The 20,442-nt window shown below is 58.7% G+C and overlaps 1 protein-coding gene across 1 annotated transcript; it reads right to left on the bottom strand.

Annotated features, from left to right (window-relative positions):
* Window positions 1-69: 69 nt before the first annotated feature.
* On the bottom strand, window positions 70-20,386 carry Kdm6b (lysine demethylase 6B). The gene is made up of 25 exons (XM_048365889.1): window positions 18,022-20,386; window positions 14,226-14,339; window positions 9,346-9,465; window positions 8,926-9,070; window positions 8,694-8,832; window positions 8,406-8,504; window positions 8,087-8,306; window positions 7,904-7,996; window positions 7,661-7,822; window positions 7,396-7,575; window positions 6,035-6,397; window positions 5,637-5,958; window positions 3,743-5,591; window positions 3,534-3,660; window positions 3,299-3,404; window positions 2,365-2,570; window positions 2,203-2,267; window positions 2,044-2,118; window positions 1,806-1,954; window positions 1,569-1,683; window positions 1,289-1,476; window positions 1,042-1,183; window positions 607-733; window positions 341-511; window positions 70-244 (listed from the first exon to the last, which is right to left on the bottom strand). Exons 5-25 carry the CDS (start codon window positions 8,825-8,827, stop codon window positions 221-223), a joined length of 4,917 nt encoding a protein of 1,638 aa, XP_048221846.1. The 5' UTR covers window positions 8,828-8,832; window positions 8,926-9,070; window positions 9,346-9,465; window positions 14,226-14,339; window positions 18,022-20,386; the 3' UTR covers window positions 70-220.
* Window positions 20,387-20,442: the final 56 nt, after the last annotated feature.

Consider the following 20,442-nt stretch of genomic DNA (forward strand, 5'->3'; position numbering starts at 1 on the left):
GCGCTGGTGGGCGAGGGGCTGCCAGCCCCCTCCCCGTCTCCCTTTTTTTTTTTCCTCATATTTGTTTTTAAAAATTCTTAATAAATTAGGTGAGGGGAGCTGCCAATACGGTGGAGGGGCCGGCGGCCCTTCCCAGCCCGAGGCGGACCCAGGTCCAGCCCAGGCGTGTGCTGGTGGCCCCGCGGCGCCCGACGCGGGAGGGCGGGCGGGGCATCCGCTCTCATCGCGACGAGCTGGCCGGGGCCTGCGGGAGAGAGCTGGTTAGGGCTGCGGGTTAGGGCCGCGGGCCCGGGCACCCCAGGCGCAGTGCCCCTGCCCCGCGGAGCCCGGGGCCCCTCACCAGGGTGAAGGCGTCGTAGGCCTGCGCCAGCTCCTCCGTGCGGTACTGCTCCAGCACCACCACGCCCTGCAGCCCCGCGCTGCGACGCCGCGCGCAGCCCTCGCAGTGCACCAGGTACGTGTTGCGGCTGCCGTTCTCACTGGTCACGAACAGGATGTTGAACACCTCCACCTGGCCAGAAGGGGGCGAGAGGGGGCCGCGGTTACAGGCGGGCAGGCTGGGCCGCACTCGGGCAGGGGGCCGAGCTGGGACTAGAGCGTACTCACGTCGCACTCGTTGCAATAGTAGGCAGGCTCATCCTTGACGCGGCCCTGGTAAGCGATTTTCTTCCCTGCCCGAACCAGGCTCTCCCGCTGCACCTGACAATGCTTCATGGACTGCAGGAGACAGAACCTGTGGGGGTAGGGGGTTGGGGGTGAGTGTGTGGGAAAAGCTGCCAGCAGGGTGGGGCTGGAGGCAGAACTTCTTTTTCAGCTAACCTTCCCAGTGTTGGCTCCTCTCCTCCTCCCCTGCCCCACCCCCATCACTCCCTTTTCAAGTTTGGGTTACACGTCCTGTCCTGGGTATGCTAGGTTGACATTTCAAGTGCTTTGTTTGGTTCCTATTTAGATCACTGGAAAATAAAAGGCCCCCAGAGGACAGGGATAGTCAGAGCAAGGCAGTGAATGCATTAGGAGGTGGGCTTCCACCAGAGTCCTCACTTGATCATCTTGAACAGGTCGGGGTCGCTGATTTTGACGGTTCGAGCCACGTTCCAGGACACATGAATCATGGGCACGATGGATTTGACATTCTTCACCTCGTTCCACTCATACCGCTCCAGGGCCAGCTGGTACTGATAGGCTGCAGGTCACAAGGAGTCACCAGAGGAGCCACCTGTCTCCGGCCCCTGGGGATCACCCCCTCATCCCACCGCTGGCTGCCTGGGGCTGAGTCCCACCCTCTCACCGGTGAGGGGCCCGACGTTCCAAGCAATGTTGTTGCACCAGCCAGTGGCCTGCACCCAGTGCACAGTCCCCGCATTAATCCACACCAGATCTCCAGGGCGCTGCACAAAGCGGTACACAGGGATATTGGAAGCGTAGAGGTCATCCAGAATTGGCCACCAGGAACCAGTTAAGTAGTCCACACCATGCCTGCGGGTGGGCAGTCATAGTAGGGTCAGGTAGGAACCTTGGGGACCAGGAACATTACGAAGTGAGGTGGCTAGTGAGGGGGCCATGTGTACCGATCGCAGAAGGCGCTGATGGTCTCCCAGTAGTGCTCGTGCACAGCAAACCATTCACAGTCCCCAGGGCCAATATTGATGTTGACTGAGCAAAAGTTGTTGTTCTCTTGGTGGCCTGTAGAGGGAGACAGATAACCTCACGGTAGGCCTGCCATGAATTCCTGTTCCATGACAACTCAGCCCTGTGCCCCGCCTCCCACACCCCACCCCACAGGGTGTGCAGGCTCTAGTGCACACCTGGCGTTCTGCTGCCAGGGACCTTCATGTATAGCTGGACAGTGTTCATGCCCAGGATAGTATGGCCTACATGGCTGAGCATATTGCCGGTGGAAGTGACCCGCATGAAGGCAGGCAGTTTCAGCAGCTCCTGGAGTTGGGGCTTCCATCTGCGGACAGACAACCAAAGTTAGAGGATATCCCGAATGAGTGTCCAGCGAAGCTCCTGTCCTGACCTTGCTGCCCCACCCCCACTGACCGCTTGGCATCAGACAGGTCGATGTTGGTGCCAAACTTGATGATGTGATGGTTCTTTGGGTCTGGCGCACTGCTGCTAAAGTAAAAGCAGACAGGTTGGTAGAGAGCAAAGAGAAGAGATGAGTCAAACAAGAGGGACACAATTTTACTTGTACTGTACCTAGGAGGGGTTCCTGTGGTGCTGTCTGGCTCCTCTGACTCCTCATCCTCACTCTCCTTCTCCTCCTGCTCAGAGGGGTAGGCAGGCCTAAGTCAGTGACTTCCAGGAGCCTTTCCTGCAACAGGATCCCAGCAACCACCTCCACCCACTGCTGGCCCTCACCTGCAGTGACTCCTGGAAGGATGAGGCCTGGTACTGCGCATACTTGGCAATGGTGGTATGGGAACGGGAGCTCTCACAGGGCCAGATCTGTCGGGTGCCAGTCAAGTCCCAGTTCTCGTCCGAGGGCTGTTGCACCTGGGTGCGCACCTCCACAGTGTGCTCCCCACTTGCCTCCACCAGCGTCTTGGTAGAGAAGAGGCCTAGGTCTGCAATGGAGGGCCAGAAAGAGGGTTGAGGAAAAAGCCAGGGATGAGGACCCAAACTCACCATTCCCGTTCCTACTGAACCACAGGCGTGGCAGAACTCTACCCAGGCAAAGGGGCAAGAACAGCAGCCCCATGGGAGGCTGAGAAGGCAGGCGCTCTCTGGGTTCGCCCCAGCTACTCCAGGCCCCATTCCTTCAATCAGGTTCAGGTATGGATGTGGCCTTATACACACACCTGGCACACAGTAGGAACCCAGTGAAAGACACCTTTAAGTTATGGTTCAAGACACAGACTGGAATGTGCTTCAAGTGACTCAGACAGGAGCATATATGGGTATAAAGGAAACAAAAGACTGACCTTCATATTTTTACATAGTTTCTCATAGATTGGTACTGTTTTAAATTTTGGAAAATGAAAAAAGGGAAAAGCCCAATCTGTGGGACTTGGAGACTATCTAAAAATTGTATTCTTTTCATCCTTCATCACCAAACAAGAAACGACTCTCATCAGGCCCTGAAATACATCTCCTTCCTATCTGCCCACTGCTAGGGGCCAACAAGACTGAAGAGAGAAAAGCCCTAAGCCAGCTGCCCCAACACCTGGAACATTCCTCAAACATGGCCTCTGCAGGACTACATGAGTTTGTTACCACCACTATCCCAGGTCTTCAAGTGCAGGGGTTCTCAGAGGGGCCCGGACCCCAGATCTTTAAAGCCCTCCATACTCACTGAGCCTTAGGGAGCCTGCCAGGCCCCGGATGACAGTGATAGGATTCCGAGGGTCTGTACAGAACTGCAGCAGCACTGGTGAGAAGGCATCTCGTTTACTCTCCAGCTAAGAGGTGACCAGCAGAGGCTGTGCTCAGAGCCCTGTTCCAGGCAAGACCACGCTGCCCAGCACCCCACCCTGCCCTGCCCAGGACCCTTCTGGAAGGGAGGTTTTGAGGACATACGGCCCACATACATAGATGCTGGGTGTTGGAGGGTTAAGTTTCTCCCTGGGCAGCTTCTCCTCAGTGTTGATCTTCGGTTTCACAGACTGAGCAGGGGAAAGGTAGGACTCTCGAAACTTTCCTTTCACCTTGGCATTCCTACAGGAGGACAGTGGGATGAGAACACACACTGACGCCCGGGGGAGGAGCCTCTACCTCGGGTGTGCCAGCCCCCACTCACTTGCTGGCACGCACAACATCGGCAGCACAGTGGCTAATGGTGAGGTCTGCCATGCGCAGCCGCCGCTCCTCCACCTCCGAGGCGATGAAGGTCTCCTTGTCGCCACTCTCCACCTTAATGAGGCGGATCTTCAGCTCCTTTGGGGGCCCCTCACTAAGTGAGCGCAGCTTCAGCATGTCAGCCCTGCTGACGCCCGGGGGCCCTGGGGCCTCTTCTCGAGCCTTCTTCCCAGGCACAGGGGCTGACGGGGGAGCAGGCTGGGCAGGAGTCGCAGGAGCCGATGTGGGGGCTGGAGCTGAGGGTTGTTTGACCTTGGAGGTCCCCCCGACATCAGGCCGGGCCTTCTCGCGCCCCTGGATCTCCTCACTCTGCAGGTCCAAGTTCCCCAGCACCCTTCGGCTCTTTTCCTTGGGGGCCTTGGTCTTGGCCTTGGCCCGGCCCTCGCGCGGCCTGCGGCCCACACCGTCCTTGCAAACGCGCCGGTGCCGCCGGTGTTCCTTCTGCTGCTCCTTCTGCCGCCGCTTGCTGCCGCCCGGCCCCGCCGCCCCGCCGCCCTCCTCCTTGGCCAGGGCAGAAGAAGGCAGCAGGCGTTCTGTCCCGCTGTCCGCCGGGTCGGCCGGATCCACCGGGTCCACGGGGTCCACGGTGCCCCTGCCCACCCGCTCCACCAGGGTCTCACAAGCTCGGCTGATCTCCTCTAGCACCTCAGACTCGGAGCGGGCGGGGGGCGGCGGGGGCGGCGGCGGGGACGGCGGGCCGGGGGCGGAGGGGCCGGGGGCTGGCTCTTCGCCCGCCCTGAGCTGCGGGGCCCAGGGCCCGCCTGAGGTAGAGAACTGAGATGAAGAGGCCCCGGGCTGCGGGGAGCCCTGGGCGCTGGGGGCGGCTGAAGTGAGTGGCGGGGTGGTAGCACCTGATGGGGGGCCGGGGGAATACTGAGTGGTGGGCGCGGGCCCGGACCCAGGCCGGGCGGGGACGGCGGCTCCAGACCCCCGGTAACAGTACTTTTGTCCCTCCAGCACGGAGGCCAAGGACTTGAGCAGGCTGGCCGAGCTGGCGGGGGGCGGGGGCGGCGGCGGCTGCAGCGCTGGGGGGAACTTGGCTAGAGGCGGTGGCGGCGGCAGGGCTGGTGGTGGCTTCTTCTCCTCTTCCTGGGTGGTGGCTGCGGCGGTGGTTGGGGTGTCGCTGGGGAATGGGGACTGCAGAGAAGCGAAGGGCTCCTTCAGCGGCGGCGGGGGCGGGGGGGCCACTCCTGCCTCCTGCTGCTGCTGTTCTTCCTCCTTGCGAATAGACTCGTCCAGCATCTTCATGATGTTTGCCAGCCCATCGGGAAGGATCTTAAATTCAGCTGGCTCCTCAAACTGGTCCTCCAGTGGGGTTGGGGGAAAATCAAAGAGTCGAGAGCCTCGGGCAGGCAGCTCCCCAACCCCAGGCGGCACAGGCTGGGGGGCTTTACTCAGGGAGCCTGGGGGTGGCCCCGGCCCCACCTCGGGGGTCTTTGGGAAGGAGACCCTGGGCTGGGGGCTCTCCGAGTGCCTGAAACTTCCTGAGGTATTTTGGTGGCAAGAGGAGGGAGGTGCTGGGGGAAGGGCAAGGGTCAGAGGTGGGAGAGGTGGGTCTTGGGGGCTCAGTGTGGGGCTCGGTGGCGGCGGAAGGGGGTCCATACTTCTGGCTAGATAGGGAGGTGGGGGGAAGGGCACAGGCCCAGTGGGACTACTGCTGTGGCTGCCATTGCTGCTGCTGCTACTGCTGGTGGCTGGGGGAGTGGGAGGGGTGTGCGAATCCTGAGTGCCCACAGAAAAGCGGGGAGCCGGAGGCCCCAAGAAGCCCTCACGGTGGGGAAGGGGTGGGGGAGGGGGAGGAGGAGGAGGAGGGGGAGGAGGAGGGGGAGGAGGAGGGGGAGGAGGAGGAGGGGGAGGAGGAGGAGGAGGAGGACGCGAGGGTCCTTCAGCCCCAAAGAAGAGCTCCTCTAAGATCTCTCCATCTTCTCGCGCTGCCCGGCAGGACGCGCCCTTCATCCAGGAAGGGGGTGGGGGTGGGCGTAAGAGGCGAGGGCAGGGGGGTGGAGGGGATGACGGGGGCCCAGGTGGCAGGGGCAGGTGGGGAGTGGCAGCAGGAGCCCCCAAGAATGGTTTCCGACTGCTAGGTGCCAAGGGCCCCAGGCGGCCCTGGTGAGGAGAGACCTCCAGTGCAGGAGTTTGGTAATGGTCAGCGCCAGGCTGCGAGAGAGAAAGGAAGTAGTGAGAGTGCTGCTCTGGATGTTCAGATCAGCCTCCACTCAAGGACATCACTCACAATGCCTGGGCTCGGCTCCATGCCCCGGAGACCGGTGCTGCTGCTGCTGCTGCTGCTGCTGCTACTGCTGCTGCTGGTGGTGGTACCGCCGGGGAGGCCGGGGGGCCGGGAAGGGGCATAAGGCACGCAGGTGGTCGTTGCTGCTGGTGAAACACTGGGGTCCATCCGCGACCTCTGAACTCTGCTCTCTCTAAGGTCACTTCCGGGGGGACGGGTGGTAGGCAGGCAGCCATGGCTCTCTGCTCCTGGGGGGCGGGGGCCCAGGCCTGGCGGAGCGGCTGGGACCAGCCGGTGGCTAGGGGTGTGCGCGGTGTAAGCTGGAGCGGGGTATGGATACGGGTGAGGCAGCGGGTGCCGCTGTTCCTATGGGAATTAAAAGAGGACACTAGGTGAAAAACAGTAGGCGCAGAGCTCATTTAAAAGTTGACAGACAGGGCTGGGAATATGGCCTAGTGGCAAGAGTGCTTGCCTTGTATAGGTGAAGCCCTGTGCTCCATTACTCAGCACCACATATATAGAAAGAGCCAGAAGTGGCGCTGTGGCTCAAGTGGCAGAGTGCTAGCCTTGAGCAAAAAGAAGCCAGGGACAGTGCTCAGGGCCTGAGTCCAAGCCCCAGGTCTGGAAAAAAAAAAAAAAAAAAAAAAGTTGACAGGCCAGACATTGTGGTGCATGCCCGTAATCCCAGCTCAAGAGCCCAAGGCAGGAGATCTAGAGCTTAAAGCCAGCTCAGGCAGAGTTTGGTTAGTGAAACCCTTTCTCAAAACAGTAAAAAGTTCTGGGGCACAGTGGCTCTAGTCTGTAATCCTAGCTACTTAAAACACTAAGACAGGTTCAAAGCCAACTTTGTATATAAAGGCTTCGAGACTGTGTCTCATCCAATGAATTGTTGGGCATGCATCAAGGCAGCATATACCAGTCATCTATAGGGGAAACAAATAGAAGTCCAGGCCAATACAGGCATAAAAAACAAGATTCTATCTCAAAAACAGCCAACATAAAGATGGGTGCTCAAGTGGTGGAGTAGTCAATATGAGGACCTGAGTTCAAACTCCAGGACTGCCAAAATAAGCAAATAAAAAATTAAAGGCAGTGCTAGGCACCAGTGGCCCACTCCTGAAATCCTATCTAGCCAGAGGAGGCTGAGATCTGAGGAGTTGTAAAGCTAGTCTGGGCAGGAAAACCTATGAGACACTCATCTTCATTTAACCACCAAAAAGACACAAGTGGAGCTGTGGCTCAAGTGGTAGAACATCAGCCTTGAGCAAAAAAAGCTAAGGGACAGCACCCAGTCCCTGAGTTCAAACTCAGTACCAGCAGCAACAAAAATAACAAAAGGCAACATACTATAGATAGTGGCTCACCTGGCGCTCTGGGGGTGCTGAACCCTTGCGCTCAGGGCCCCAGGCATCTCCATGCAGACTATTCCACAGTCCTGGCTTGGTCAACTGAAATTGGGGGCTGGTAGCCAAGCCAGGCAGGGGTGGTGGTGGTGGTGGTGGTAATGGTGGTGGAGGGAGTGGCAGCCCTGGGGGAAGGCCAGTCTAGAAGAGACAAAGGTGTGAAAACCTCATTCCTTGTCCCAGACAAGCATCCTCTCTCTACCTGCTGTCCCTCCTCTATCCATACCTGTTCAGAGCTGCAGCCTCTCCTGCGCTTGCCTCCAGGACTGAGGCCCTCCTCCCCTGAGGGGCCTGAGAGTGCTGCAGGGGGCATAGGTTGTACCACTGGGGGTTCAGCAGCTCGCTTCACTGGGGGACCCCCTCGCTTAGCCCCATAGTTTCTCTTGTGCTGAGGACAAAGAAGGAGAGAAGAGGATGGGCACAGGCCTAGCCCAGCTCTCTTCCCTACCTCACTTGGCCCCCTCCTCACCTCAAGGTGTAGCAAGTTCCACACCTGCTCCAGCGGGGGCAGAACCTTGGCTCGGTGCTGGCAGGAGCCAGCATGAAAGTTCCAGAGCTGGGCCTAGGGATCAAAAGGCAGATGAAGGCATAGTTGGGGAGCCCTGGGCCAGAAAGCACAGTCTTAGCCTCTCTATATTTTGCCTCATCCTACCTGCTGCAGTCTGCCAATGCGGGGCCCAAGTTCAGCAAAGCTTCCTCCATATCGAAGAGCACTGTGATAGCAGCGTATGGCCTCCTCGCTGTCATGCTCTGACTCATACAGCTGCCCAAGCTGTTCCCACAGCCCTGGCTGGGCCGGCTCCCGGAGCAGTGCCTGCACACAGCCATGTAGAGATTCCAGCTTCCCATGGAGGGGTCTTGGGGTGGGCACCCTATAGAGGGGTTGGAATGGTCAGACTTGGGGGAACTCTCTCAAGAGCCTGTTTTACCTATTACCCCCAAGTCTGTGAACCGCCCCCCCCCCCACTTACCCTGGAACATAATATGGTTTGTTAGGGTGCCCAGAGCTACTGCCATGTGAAGGGGGTAAAGGGGCAGGGAGCGGGTGTTGCCCAATGCTGGCTGAACATCTGGAGAGAGAAGGAATCTGTTATGTACAGCAAGAAGGAAAAGTCCTGCCCCCTAGAAAAAAACTAAAGGAATAATAAAAGCAGATGAAGATGCTCCTGAAGCCTAGGGAATGGCCCAAACCTATGGAGAATGGCACAGACAGAGGAGAACAGAAGATGCGAAGATAGGTGCCTGGCCCAATTTCTCACCTGCTTCCAGGCAGCCATGCGCTACGAGGAGGATGGGGTGGGCAGGAGCTCCAAGCCCCAGCACAGCTCAAGCCCCCAAGGGCAAAGGCTTCCCGTGCAGCGCGGGCCCCTGGAGGGTCTACTGCCCGATGCATTCAGCCTAAGTCAGGGATGAGAAATTATGCTCTTACTGGGGGACAGAACCAGAGTGGCCATGTACACTCAGCCAACCCAGCCTCCATTTTCCTCTTACCAGGTCAGCAGTGGCCCCAGGAGCCCTGGAGATCGGGCACAGCCCCCTGCCCCAGCTCTCTGGGATGATGGTCCCGCTCCAGCTGCTCTAACAAGTATATGCCCACTGTCCCCAGATGGCCGCCCTTAGCCTTTCACAGCCAATTCTACAGAGAGAAGAAAAAGGAGTGCCATGAGTCACCAGCAGAGACAGGGCCTAGAGACTCAGCAGAGGTGATGGTAGCTCCCATAAGGCCTGTCATTTGTACTAAAAAGTCAGAGGGGAGGCCCACTGGTCTAAGGAGCCCCAAGAGGCCCAGACCAGTACAGTGGCAGGAGCTGGTACAGAACAGGGGGTACTGTGAGCGGGGCTGGGATATGGATGACAGGTTTCTAGTCTGGAGCCCTGGGCACAGACCCATAAGGCCGCGGCAGCGCTTACCTGGCCTCCGTGGGAGCGTCCCCTCACTGCGTCAGCGAGCTCCAGAGATCTGGCCAATCACAGGACTTCCTCTCTCCCCAGAAAGCCAATCATCACCCGTGTCTCCGCCTCAGTAACAGCCTAGCCCGAACCAATAGGAACAAGGTTAGCCCAGCAGGCAGAGGCCTTGGGAGGAGGGGCAGTGGAGCCGGTCAGACGAGCTCTCGCCTAGGGGTGACCCCGATGTGACCCCGCAGCTCCCACTTAGGGTCCCCACCTCGGGTCCGTCTGGTCGAGCGGCCCAGAGTGGTAAGCACGGTCTGCCGGATCAAGACCCGTGAGAGTGATGAATCGCACACTTGGCTGGCTGTCCCCACGCGCCCACAGAACCGCCAGTGGTCCTGGCCAGACCGCTCAAGTCCCATCCCTTGCCAGAACAACGCAGGACCGACAGGAGGCAGATAGATGCAGAGAAGACACAGCTCTCTTCCTCACTTCACCTCACCTAATGACTGACCCCTCTCCACCCTGGGCCCCCTTAAACATTGCCTAGGTCCCACAGCAACTCCAGGGACCAAACGTACACCCAAACCAGGTCGGTGGCCGCTACGTGGTCCACCTCCAAAGCCTAACCGGTCCCAAACCACGGTCACGTCCCCATTCCCAAACCAACTCCTCCACTTCCCCGGGCTCTCTGATCTTCAATACCCACCGACCCTCTAAACCAGCCCTTCTTCCCCCGTAGTCCACCAACTTCTAAGAAGTTGTGCGCCGTGGTCCCCAGTGGCCCCTCTCGCGTGGCTCCCGTATCCTCTATGCCCTTTTCCTGCTGGGGCCACGCGGTTCCCCACGGCCCACGTGGCCCCCGCCCCCCAGGGGAGGGGGGATTTCGGGGGTTGCCCGTGACGTGGCTACTTGCGCAGCGGAAGCGGTGTGTAAGTGTCTGTGTGTGGTGGGGGGGGGGGTCCTTCGGGAGGGAAGGCGGAGCCCAACAGGCAGTGACATCACCCTTGTCCCACTCTCGCCGCCTACTCCCTTAAAGAACCCAGAACCCGTTTCACTTCCTCCTTCATGCCTACACACACACCACTCAACCCCACGCCTTTTCCCAGTGGGTGCTAGCTCTCCTCTCCGGGGCGCCCTCCCTTTAGCCCCAGAGCCCAGGACGTCCCCACGCCTACTACCCCCGCACGCCCCCCAGCCCATCCCGGCAGGTAGGGCTCTAATCCCGGGATCCGAACGTTTAGGGCTAGAGTACAAAGAGCAGCGGGAGACTAGAGTACAAAGCCGCGGGGCGGGGCCCGGGCTCCAGCTGGAGCGTGTGCCAGGCAGGAAGCCGGGGGAGAGCGCGCGGCGTGGGGCTGGGGGCGGCAGGAAAGTTTGCCTTCGCGAAAATGCCTGAGTTAGGGGGAAATTTTCCACCCAGCCCACAAGGGCAGAAGAAGAGTTTCTGGTGAACACAAGCCGACCCTCCTGCAAGGAACCGGTGTCTGTATGAAAGCGCTGGGGCCCCCCAGGTCCCGGCGTGCCACTCCCCCGAGGTCAGGTGGGCTCTCCCGCCGACCCCTCCGCGGTTCACGTGGAGAACTGTCAGAACTCTCCACACCTGCCACACGGTTACCAGCCGCTGGGGCCAGTACAGCCCTTAGCTGTGGTCAGGCAGAGCTCTCAGGCTGGCTGTCCCAGCACCAAATCCTGCGGGATCTAGGGAGCAGAGAGGGGCAAAGAGGTTCCCAGGGCACCCACCAGATGTAAGAAAAGTAGAACCCAGCTAAGGAAGTGTGTCCTGGGCACTGCCAGTTACCAGGAAATGCAGCTTCCCCTTCTGCTATGATGACACTTCCCTTCTGCCATTTCCCCTTTCCCACGGGGAACTGACTCAGCTTTCCCTAAACTAGCGAGCTTCAAGTTCCGTCCGTCCAGCCCTCTGATCTTCAACCTTTATCTTAACCCGCCCCCCACCCCCACCCCCCGCACTCAGGAACACCGAGCGCTCCAGGACACAACTTCCTGTATACTAAACGATTCACTCTCGCCAGCCATCTCGAATCCCCATCCCCACCAGGGAGCAAGCGCCTGAGTCCTCTACTCGCCCCACGAACAAAGCCTCCTCAGGGTCTGATTCAGGCTTGGGAGGTGGGGGTGAATGAGTCACCCAGAAAACCTCCCCTTGTTCCCACTGACTCAGCCCCCGCCTCCCTCGACTCTCACAGACAGAGTCAGTGGCAGACACAACTCCTCAGCCCACACACGGCTCGCCGCCGTCCCGCGGAATTTCCCTTCCCGACTCCCAGCACGGCCCTCCCCACCCGGGGCGGCCCCGCCGCGGTCACACCTGCGCCGCCGCCGCCGCCCGCCGCCGGTCCACTCTCACCTCCACTCTCGCTAGGGGCAGGAATACCCGCCCCGACTCCCGGTATCCATACTAACCCAGGGGAGGGGACCACCACGGACGGGCATAAGGACAGACACCCACAGACGCCTCGAGGACAGAATGGAGGGAGACACACGCGGCCAGGGGCAGGCTGTGGGGCCGACCCATTTCTGGGGCAGCTATCCCAGTGTCTCCGAACCCGACCCACAATCCTGAGACCCAACCGCTCAGAAGGGGTTAATTCCGCTCCCGCCGAGGCCACGCCCTCCCCATCCGGGCACTCCCGGCAAAGCCCGGCTCCGCCCCCTCCATCCGGGCTCTGGACTCCGGGACTCCGGCCGTCGCCGCCGTCGCTGGGTCCCCTCCCTCCGTGGCCCCCCCATCCGCCTTCTCCCTGAGCCCCTAGAAAGACCCCCTCCATCAATCACACCTACTCTCCCTGGGCTAGGGGCCGAGGAGCCCGAGCCCAGCACCCTCGCCGGCGCGTGGGAAGAGGCCTACTGTGCGCGCGCGCTGGACGGCCTAGCCGGGACTCAGCCGCAGGGGGTTGGGGCTGCCCGGGGCCGGCGGTTTGAACACACGCCGCGCAGGCCGGGCGCCGGTCCCCCTCCTGCCGGGCAAAAGCGAGGAGTCACTGGCTCGCTTCTTACCTGGGAGAGGGGGCGGCGGAGGGAGGGCCCCCGGCTGGGACTGTGACTCAGCCGCCGGGCAGGCCGCCTGCCCGCCCGGGATTCCCTTCCCCAGCCCCCTCCGGCCCCCACCGGGTAGTGACAGTGCCGGCCGCAGCCCGCTAAGTGTCACTGTGGCCTTGTGTCTGCTTCTGACTGGGCCCTGTGTTCACCAGTCAGCCTGACAAGGTCGGCTGTGTGTGGGTCCCGGTGTCTCGCTCCACACCGTGTGCACCTGCGTATCGGCTCATCTCGTCTCCCTCAGAGCCTGCGTCTAAGGCGTTCCTGTCATTATCCCTGTCTCCATAATTCTGCGGGGCTGTCTGTCTGTGTGTCTGCCTGGCTCTTGTCTCGGTCTTTTGTCTGGATCTGCCTCTGCATCACTGGGGTGATCACGTGTGTCTCTGCACATGCCCTCCTGTGTTTGCCTTCATGTTCTTGAACAAAGTCAGAAACACTGGAACCACCTGACCCCGATGACTCTTCTCCTCATTCCCTCAATCCTGATGTTTTGTTGGATCAGTGATTTCTCAGTTTAGTCAATTAGACGGTCTCTCTGCCTGCAAATCAAGTTCTGTCCCATTCCTCAACATCTTTGCTTATCTGCACAGTTCCCTGATGCTCCCATTATGACAATTGCTAGCATTTAGTGAATATTTTATCAGACACTAGGTACTTTGCAAACATGTTACTTTTTTTTTTTTACTCTTCCTTAAAAACTGATATAGGAAGTACTTTGATTACCTCATTTTGCAGATGAGGAAATTGAGGCTCGGGGAGGTTAGGTAACCCACCAAGGACATTTTCTGCAAGTAAGGGGAACAGCTAGGCTTATTTCCAGAGCCACATTCCCACTCTTCTATACCACCTCTGTCCTACTCAATTTTATCCTTGAAGCCTTCCTATCTCCTAAGCAGCCTTCCACTCTGCTCTACCCTCTGTTACCATACAAATTGTCTCATGGACTCTATTGAGGTGTGGGCAGGAGGCTGTGTAGCAGAAGCTGTAGGTTTCTTGGCGATGAAGCTCATTTAGTTAACACATTCAACACAAATCCACAGAGGCACCCCAATGTGCAAACCATCCTACCAAACAGTGAGAAATACATAGAAAACTCCCAGTCAAACTCAGTGAGTAATGGGGACACACACACGCACACACACATACACACGTGCACAGAACTTAAGTCCCTAGCTTAAAGATGATGCCTTTCTTTCCTCCATACTAAAAGTATGGTAGAAAGGGGAATGTAGTAGGGCCTCAGGTACAAAATTAGTATAAAGATGGAGGGAGGCAGAAGAGGAATACTGGGGAGTGTAAAACAAAAGCTATAGTACATAAGGAGAGAGTGGGTCAGAAAGGGATCTAGGAGGAAAGGTGAGATGCTAAGATTACCATGGCAACAGTGAGCTGCTGTGGTAATGATCTCTAGTATCTCCCCACATTAATTTCCAAACACCCTTCATAAACCAAGCTATTCAACATTCTTAAAGAAGCAAAGCACTCCCCCTCCCAAGAAGAAATTCCTCCAGAGAATCTTACATCTACTTTCATCTTATAAAGCCCATAGCATTACTAAATCAGCCAATGAATTATAACACTGAGAGTGTGGGATAGATGATTTTTTTTTTTTTTGGTGATCAGAGAGAAACTGGTGAGGTACAGGGCTCAACCATTTATTGGAGATGGGGGGCTCCATAATCCAAGAGGAAGTATTGAACCACTCAACCACTTCATGATGGAGGAAACTCAGAAGACTGGACCATTCTGAAGGGCATAATTCATCTCATACCAAGAATTTTCCAACGAGGTACAGAGTTAGGCTTTGGAGGAAGGGATCATTTGAGAACTAGACTTACCAAATGGAGTTTGGTGTGCCCAGTCTCATCAGAACCAGTGCCCCAACAGTGGGGTGCAGCAGACCACTGTGAGGTGTGTAGTGCTATAGGGCTGCCATGATGTCTGGGGGGAACCTGAAAGAATAAAAGAGAGTTAGAGGTAGGGGTCTCCCAGGCTGGAAGATTTCCCTGTGTTCCCTCCCTTTCTCCTTATTGAAGAGAAACATAGTGGTCAAATGAGATAGAATCAGTTTCTATAGCAACCAGAACAAGCCATTTTCAAAGTGGTCCTCTAGGCTTCCTTCCCCTCCAGAGACAGCCTGGACCAGGTGGTGAAGGGTATGCTATGGCATCTAAGTCTACTTGGAGGCCAACCCATGATCCCTGTTCTGACTGGATCCTCCTGCTAAAACTCCCTCATACCAGGGTAGCTTCTAGCACCCCTCAAGCCCTCCACCCCTCCCATCCATACCCAAACTAGCCTCACTCCTGGCCCCAGGGTATTCAGGCCTTAGGCCTTCTTCAGCTTGGCTTCCTCAAACCCAGAGGTTCCACTCCAACCTTATCAAGACACCAGACAGTCAACCCCACCCCTTGGACTCTGCCCCCTCCCCTTCCCCTAGGCGGATGCAGGCAGGTCTGGGCTAGCAGCACAGGTGGCCAGACTAGATGAACGGGCCCAACGGGAGAAGCCTTCCTCCTCTACAAGAACTATGACTCTGGACCTGAGCCTGGAAGTGGCCTCTGCTGCAAGACCCTCTCCATTCCACCCCCAATGCTATATCCTGTTTCCCCATCACCTCCTTCCTCTGGGTGGCCAAAGGAGGTTGACAGAGGCCCATTCCCTTCCCTCCTCACACACAGAGACAAAGAGCTATGTATCTGAACACCCAGGAATTAAGTGTCCATCTAGAAGCCAGGCCTGCGTCGACCCTGACCTCAAGCTCATTCCTTAGGGACCTATGCTTTCCGTTTCCAGAACTGGAATCCTGGTCCCAGTTCTCAGCCCCTACAGAGTCAGACACCTGGGCTCCCACGCTAATCTCTCCATTCCCTGGCCTTCTATCTTCCATCTTTCCCCCAGCCCCAGAGGTTCAGGCCTCAGGCCCCCAGCCTCCATGATGCAATGTGCTGCAAGCTTCTGTAGTTGCTGATGACACTGCCCCCAGGGAGGTGTTATTTCTGACCCAAGCAAGGCCCTTCACCTGACCAGGTTAGTGGTCAGCTGTAGGCTGAAAGGCCAGACCAGTGAGGCCCTCCTGCCTAGAAAGGTGCTGGAGGCTGAACCCTCCAGGACAGAGAAGCTTAAGCTACAGTGGATAGCATTGGTGTGATAGCTAGGGGGTGGGGGCTGGAGAGGGCCTAGCCTAGGGAGAGGGGAAAGGGCTGGCTTTAAAATCAACCAAGTGTACCTGTGTGGGGCAGTCAAGGGGATCAGAGGGGTAAGTGAGGGGTGTCTGGCCTCCAGGGTGGGGGAGGGGCCAACAGCCATTTAAAGGGCCAACCCCATGGCTTTAATCCCTCACCAGCCTGGCCCCAAGCAGAAGGCTGTAATTCATCTGTCCAACAGCTGGTGTGTGTGTGTGTGTGTGTGTGTGTGTGTGTGTGTGTGTGTGTGCATGCGCCTGTGTAAGGCGGAAGGGGGGTATGTGGTTGGGGAGGGGGAGTTGGGAGGAGAGGGGAGGAGCTGGGGCTTTCGTGTGCACAGACCCAAACAACAAAAGGGGAAGCTGAAGAGCCAGCTCTAAAATGCCCATGTCAGACGGATGACCTGCAGGTCTGCTGGTGGCCCCCACCTGATGGCCGGCAGACTCCACCGTGTGGACTCAAGGATTGTTGGCAAGAAGTCAAAGGACCCAAGGGTGGAGGCCTGAAGCAAGCCCAGTCCCAGCCCCAGGAAGGCTGTCACTCTGCCCGGCACCTTCCCAGCCCCAGCACTGTACCAGCCCAGCGTGCCTGGCAACACACTCCGCTTCAGCCTCAAATGCCCTATTCACCAGCCCAGCCTTCCCAGACATAGCCTGCCGGCTCCCCCTCCTGCCTGCACGCGGTGGCAGCGGCCACGCGGAGGCTGTCCCTTTAAATCATTGCCACCCCGATGGTGTGGACAAACTAAGGGCCCAGCCCCCCAGGCAGCCGGCTGGCCTCTCCCCAGGAGTCCCCCAATTGTGAGGGCCATTTAAAGGGACCACAGAGAGGAAGCAGGTCTCTTACCTAGCCCACTCCCTCTCCCCACCCACACTCACAGCCCCTTTCCACAGCGACACACAGCCCTCTGCCCCTCCAGAGGGCCCCCCAAATTCCGGCTCTCTCCCCACCCCTAGAGAAGGCTAGGAGAAGGGGGGCCAGGTGTTGGGGGGTTCTGGGGGGGAACAGGAAAGGACAGGGACTCCCACCTCCCTCAAAACCCCAGGGGACAGGTCAGAAGGTAAAGAAGATCCCGGAGAAAGAGCAGGTCGGCGCCCCAAAGGTGCCTTGGGCAGACCAGGGGTGCACAGGCTGTGGGGTTAGGGAAAAGGAGTTTGGCTGCAGGAGGCAGCGGTTGGCACAGCCAGCGGGCGACAAGCCTGACTGGGGGAGAGGGAACAAGGAAGGACTAAGGAAAAAGGCAAGGCCGGGAAACCGGGGAGACAGAAAAGCGGAAAGGGGTCATCCGGGAGGGTATGGAGGAAATTCAGAAGGGGGAGGGAAAGCCAGGCTGGGGTTACCTGCTGGGTGTCTGTCCCCCGGCGGTGCCCCCAGAGTCCGGGTAGGGAGGGGGGAAAGCAGCAGGGGGGGGAGTGGGGGCTGGGGGGGCGGGGGAGACGGTCCCTCCTCTGCCTCCTGGGCCTGCCCCGGCGCTTGCAGCCTCAGCCACCCTCCCTCCTCCTCCCCGTCCCTGAGTCCCGGAGTCAAACAAAGAACTGTAGCAGGCTCTCCCCAACCCCCTCCCTCCCTCCTCCTCCTCCTCCTCCTCCTCCTCCACCTCCTCCTCCTCCCCTCCCTCCCTCCCCACCAGCAGGCTCCCTCCTCCTCCCTTCCGGTCTCTTCCTTTAACTACCCTCTCCTCCAGCCCCCTTCTCTCTCCACCCACCCACCCCAATCTTTTACACACCCCTTATCCTAGCCTGGTCCCCGCCTGGGAAACTATTCCTGGGAAACTATTCCGTCCCTCTGCCAAATGAAAGGCTCCGGAGAACAACATAGAAGGGAACTGGGGTCTTGCTTCAAAATCACAAACCTCAACACGATTATTTTCACAGCCAAAGGGATAGTCGTAGCTCTTTCATCTCCAAGAGGAGGGAAATAATACTAAAGAAAGCCAATACAAATCTGACTAAAATCCTCATCCAATAACATGCACAAAGCAGTCCAAACTAATCCCCACCACCACCCCAAATTAACACAAACTCTCCACTCCTCCCTAACCAACTCCTAAGGTCATAGCTCATCTGGACCAGGCCTACTGACTATAGTAAAAAAAATTATAGTGTCATTTAGCAAGGATTATTTAATAACATGCATTCATTCAAATGTTCATTCTCTACCAGGCACTGTGCTAAGGGATTTACATAAATTATCTTACTTTTCCCCTCCCATTTACCTTGAAGGTAGGTATGAATATTAAAATTTCTCAGAATATTAGGCTCTAAGAGGCTCTGACCTTTCAGAATCCCAAGCCACTGAATGGCAAACTGGGATTAGAATCCAGGTCTGGCCGGACAGCCTAAACTCTAAGGCACAAGCTCTAACTCCAGGACCTAACTCGCTGAGGACAGCCATAGCTATCACTGTCTCTCTCCCCCAAGTCGGCAAAGCCAGAAATTGATCCACCTACCTATACAGAATGAAAACCTTGACTTTTCAGCTTAATACAGTTTCTTGACCCTTGTCTTCAGTTTGGGGAGGGGAGTAAGTCACTGGCTAAACGGACATGAGCTGCTGTGTATCCACTCTCACACACACAACTCTTTTCGGGGGCAGCTGTCTGGTGGCAACCACTCCCACTTCAACTCAAGATGGAGAAGGGGCAATATGACACTAGGCTAGGCAGCAGGTGAGAAAGTAAAAAGATTTCTGGAAGCCCAGGGAGGAGGAGGTTGGAGGGGAAGCTCTTCGGTGCCAATCTAGGGGAAAGTGACCCAGGGTTCTCCCAGCCCAGCCAAGGGGCAAAGTCTTTCAGCCACACGGCACGGCGCCCCTCCCCCTCACGAACTCCAGTCCGGGGTTTCCCACCTGCAGGACGCTGAGACCCAGGGAAGGGCGACAGGAAAGAGCCGGCGCGGGACTGGACCGGGACTCGGGGCAGGGGTGGGAGGGAATGGAAGGGGGTAGGCCTCATTGCCTGGCAACCATCCCGGGGCACGTGCACTGGTGACATCATCCCCGGCCACCCTTAACACGGACCTTTGACTCCCGCGGGGGCCACGGGGCCGCGGGCTGAGCTTCCGAGGCGTCGCCTTGGGGATTCTGGGAACTCGAAAAGAAGACCTAAAAGGAAACCCGGGCGTCCGGCCTTTTTCTCTTTTAGCCCCAGTAGGACTCAAGCTTCTGGTCGGCCACTTCCTGCCTCCAGCCCTGACCTCCCAACCCACTTTTCGGTCGGGATTCCCGACACGCCCTTCAGTGATACTTGGCCTTCTCTTTCCTGGGCGAGATCTCTGACAGGGCGTGGGGGACAGGGCCTCGGGCCCCGCGGGGATCCGTCTATCGGCGGGGTCCCCCCGTGTCCCCGCTGGCCGCCAGCCGGAATCTGTCTGGGTCCCCAACTCTCCCGCCCCTCCCGCGCTGTTACAGGGCGGAGTCTGTGGAGTTGAAATCAGGACACGCCGTGAAGGAAGAGTTATATAACTCGGAGAAAGAGAAGGACGAGTGGAGACGGGGACAGATAGCCCAAAAGAAGCCAGGGGGTGCGAGGAGCGCCAGAGCGACGGAGGAGGGAACTTTGGGGACGGGAGGGTCTCGGTACACGTCGAAGCAGGGGTTCGGGCGAATGGGTGTGACCGCACTGGGGGGAGGCACCTGGGTCACCCAGGGCTTTCCCCCCCCCCCCCCGCCACCCTCTGAGGCTGGGCCCCGGCGGGTGCGGGCTCGGGAAGGGCGCCGGTAGCCCTCCCTTTGTCTAGGGGAAGCAACCTAAACCTGGAGCCGGGAGGGCATTCGCTGAGCTCGCGGGACCGGAAGCCGCAGCTCCGCCCAGCTCACCTGGGAGCGAGTGGAGAGGGCGCCTGTGGAGAGGGCGGCGGGAACAGGTAGCTGGCCCTCCCACTTGAGGCCCAGCCCCAATCGACTGCTGGCTATATAAAGAGTGGAGACAGATCCTTAGGCTTGGGCCCTCTGGGGATGTGGGACGCGGCCGTGAGCCACGCTAGTTCACAGATCGCTGCGTCGGGGACTGAACGCGCCCGACTCGCAGCGCAGGCGCAAGGGGCGCGTGCGGAGGTGGGAGGGGCGCAAGCGAGCGTGTGGGAGTGCACGTGCGGATCCTGGCAGCCACCGCCTCCCTCCCTCCGCCTCCCGCCCCCCTCTTCCCGTCACCCTAAAATGCCCTCTTCCTATTGGTTGCCATGGCTCTGACGTCAGTAACGTCCGTTGCCGCCGATTGGGCAGATGGAGTTCGAGAATCTAACTACCGAGTGCGGCCTGGCTGTTACTCTGGCAACAGGGCAAGCAACCCGCGGGAGGTGCGACGGGCTGTGTGGAGCGCCGCCCCGGGTTCCGCCTCCCCCACAGACCACCTCGGAGTCCATTTCCGCGGAGCCTCAGGTCGCTCCCTCCCTGCCTTCCTCTAAAGGTTCTTGTGTCCGGGAACTAGGCTTTCTGTTCTCAACTTTCCCCGCAGTCCCCAGCTTCTCCTCCCCGCCCCCCAAGACCCAACCGCAAGCCGCAGCTGACAGGAAGCCGATCCGCGTTGCTTAGTAACTCACCCGCGTACTCCCGCCCCCCAGGCGGGACCCTCGTCGCCTCCCCACGCGGTGCCTTTCGCCCTCCAGCCCCCAAGTTCCTGTGAGTGGGTCAGGATGACAGGAAGCCAAATGGGGGCACCAGGCCACCTTTCCGCCAGGCCGGGGCGGGGGCTTTAACTGTGGTCACCGCCACGTTCCCCACCCGCGCGCCCCTCGGCTCCGAGCATGCACGCGTCTCATCCTCGCCATCTCGTGGCAACGCAGGAAAGGTTCAGCGCCCTTGAGGGCCCCAACCCGAACCGGCGGAGGGGGACCAGAGCAGGGCGAGGTCGCGAGAAAGGTGGAATAGAGGG

This window comes from Perognathus longimembris, chromosome 17, assembly GCF_023159225.1.
Source record: "Perognathus longimembris pacificus isolate PPM17 chromosome 17, ASM2315922v1, whole genome shotgun sequence".
Classification (NCBI taxonomy): domain Eukaryota; kingdom Metazoa; phylum Chordata; class Mammalia; order Rodentia; family Heteromyidae; genus Perognathus; species Perognathus longimembris.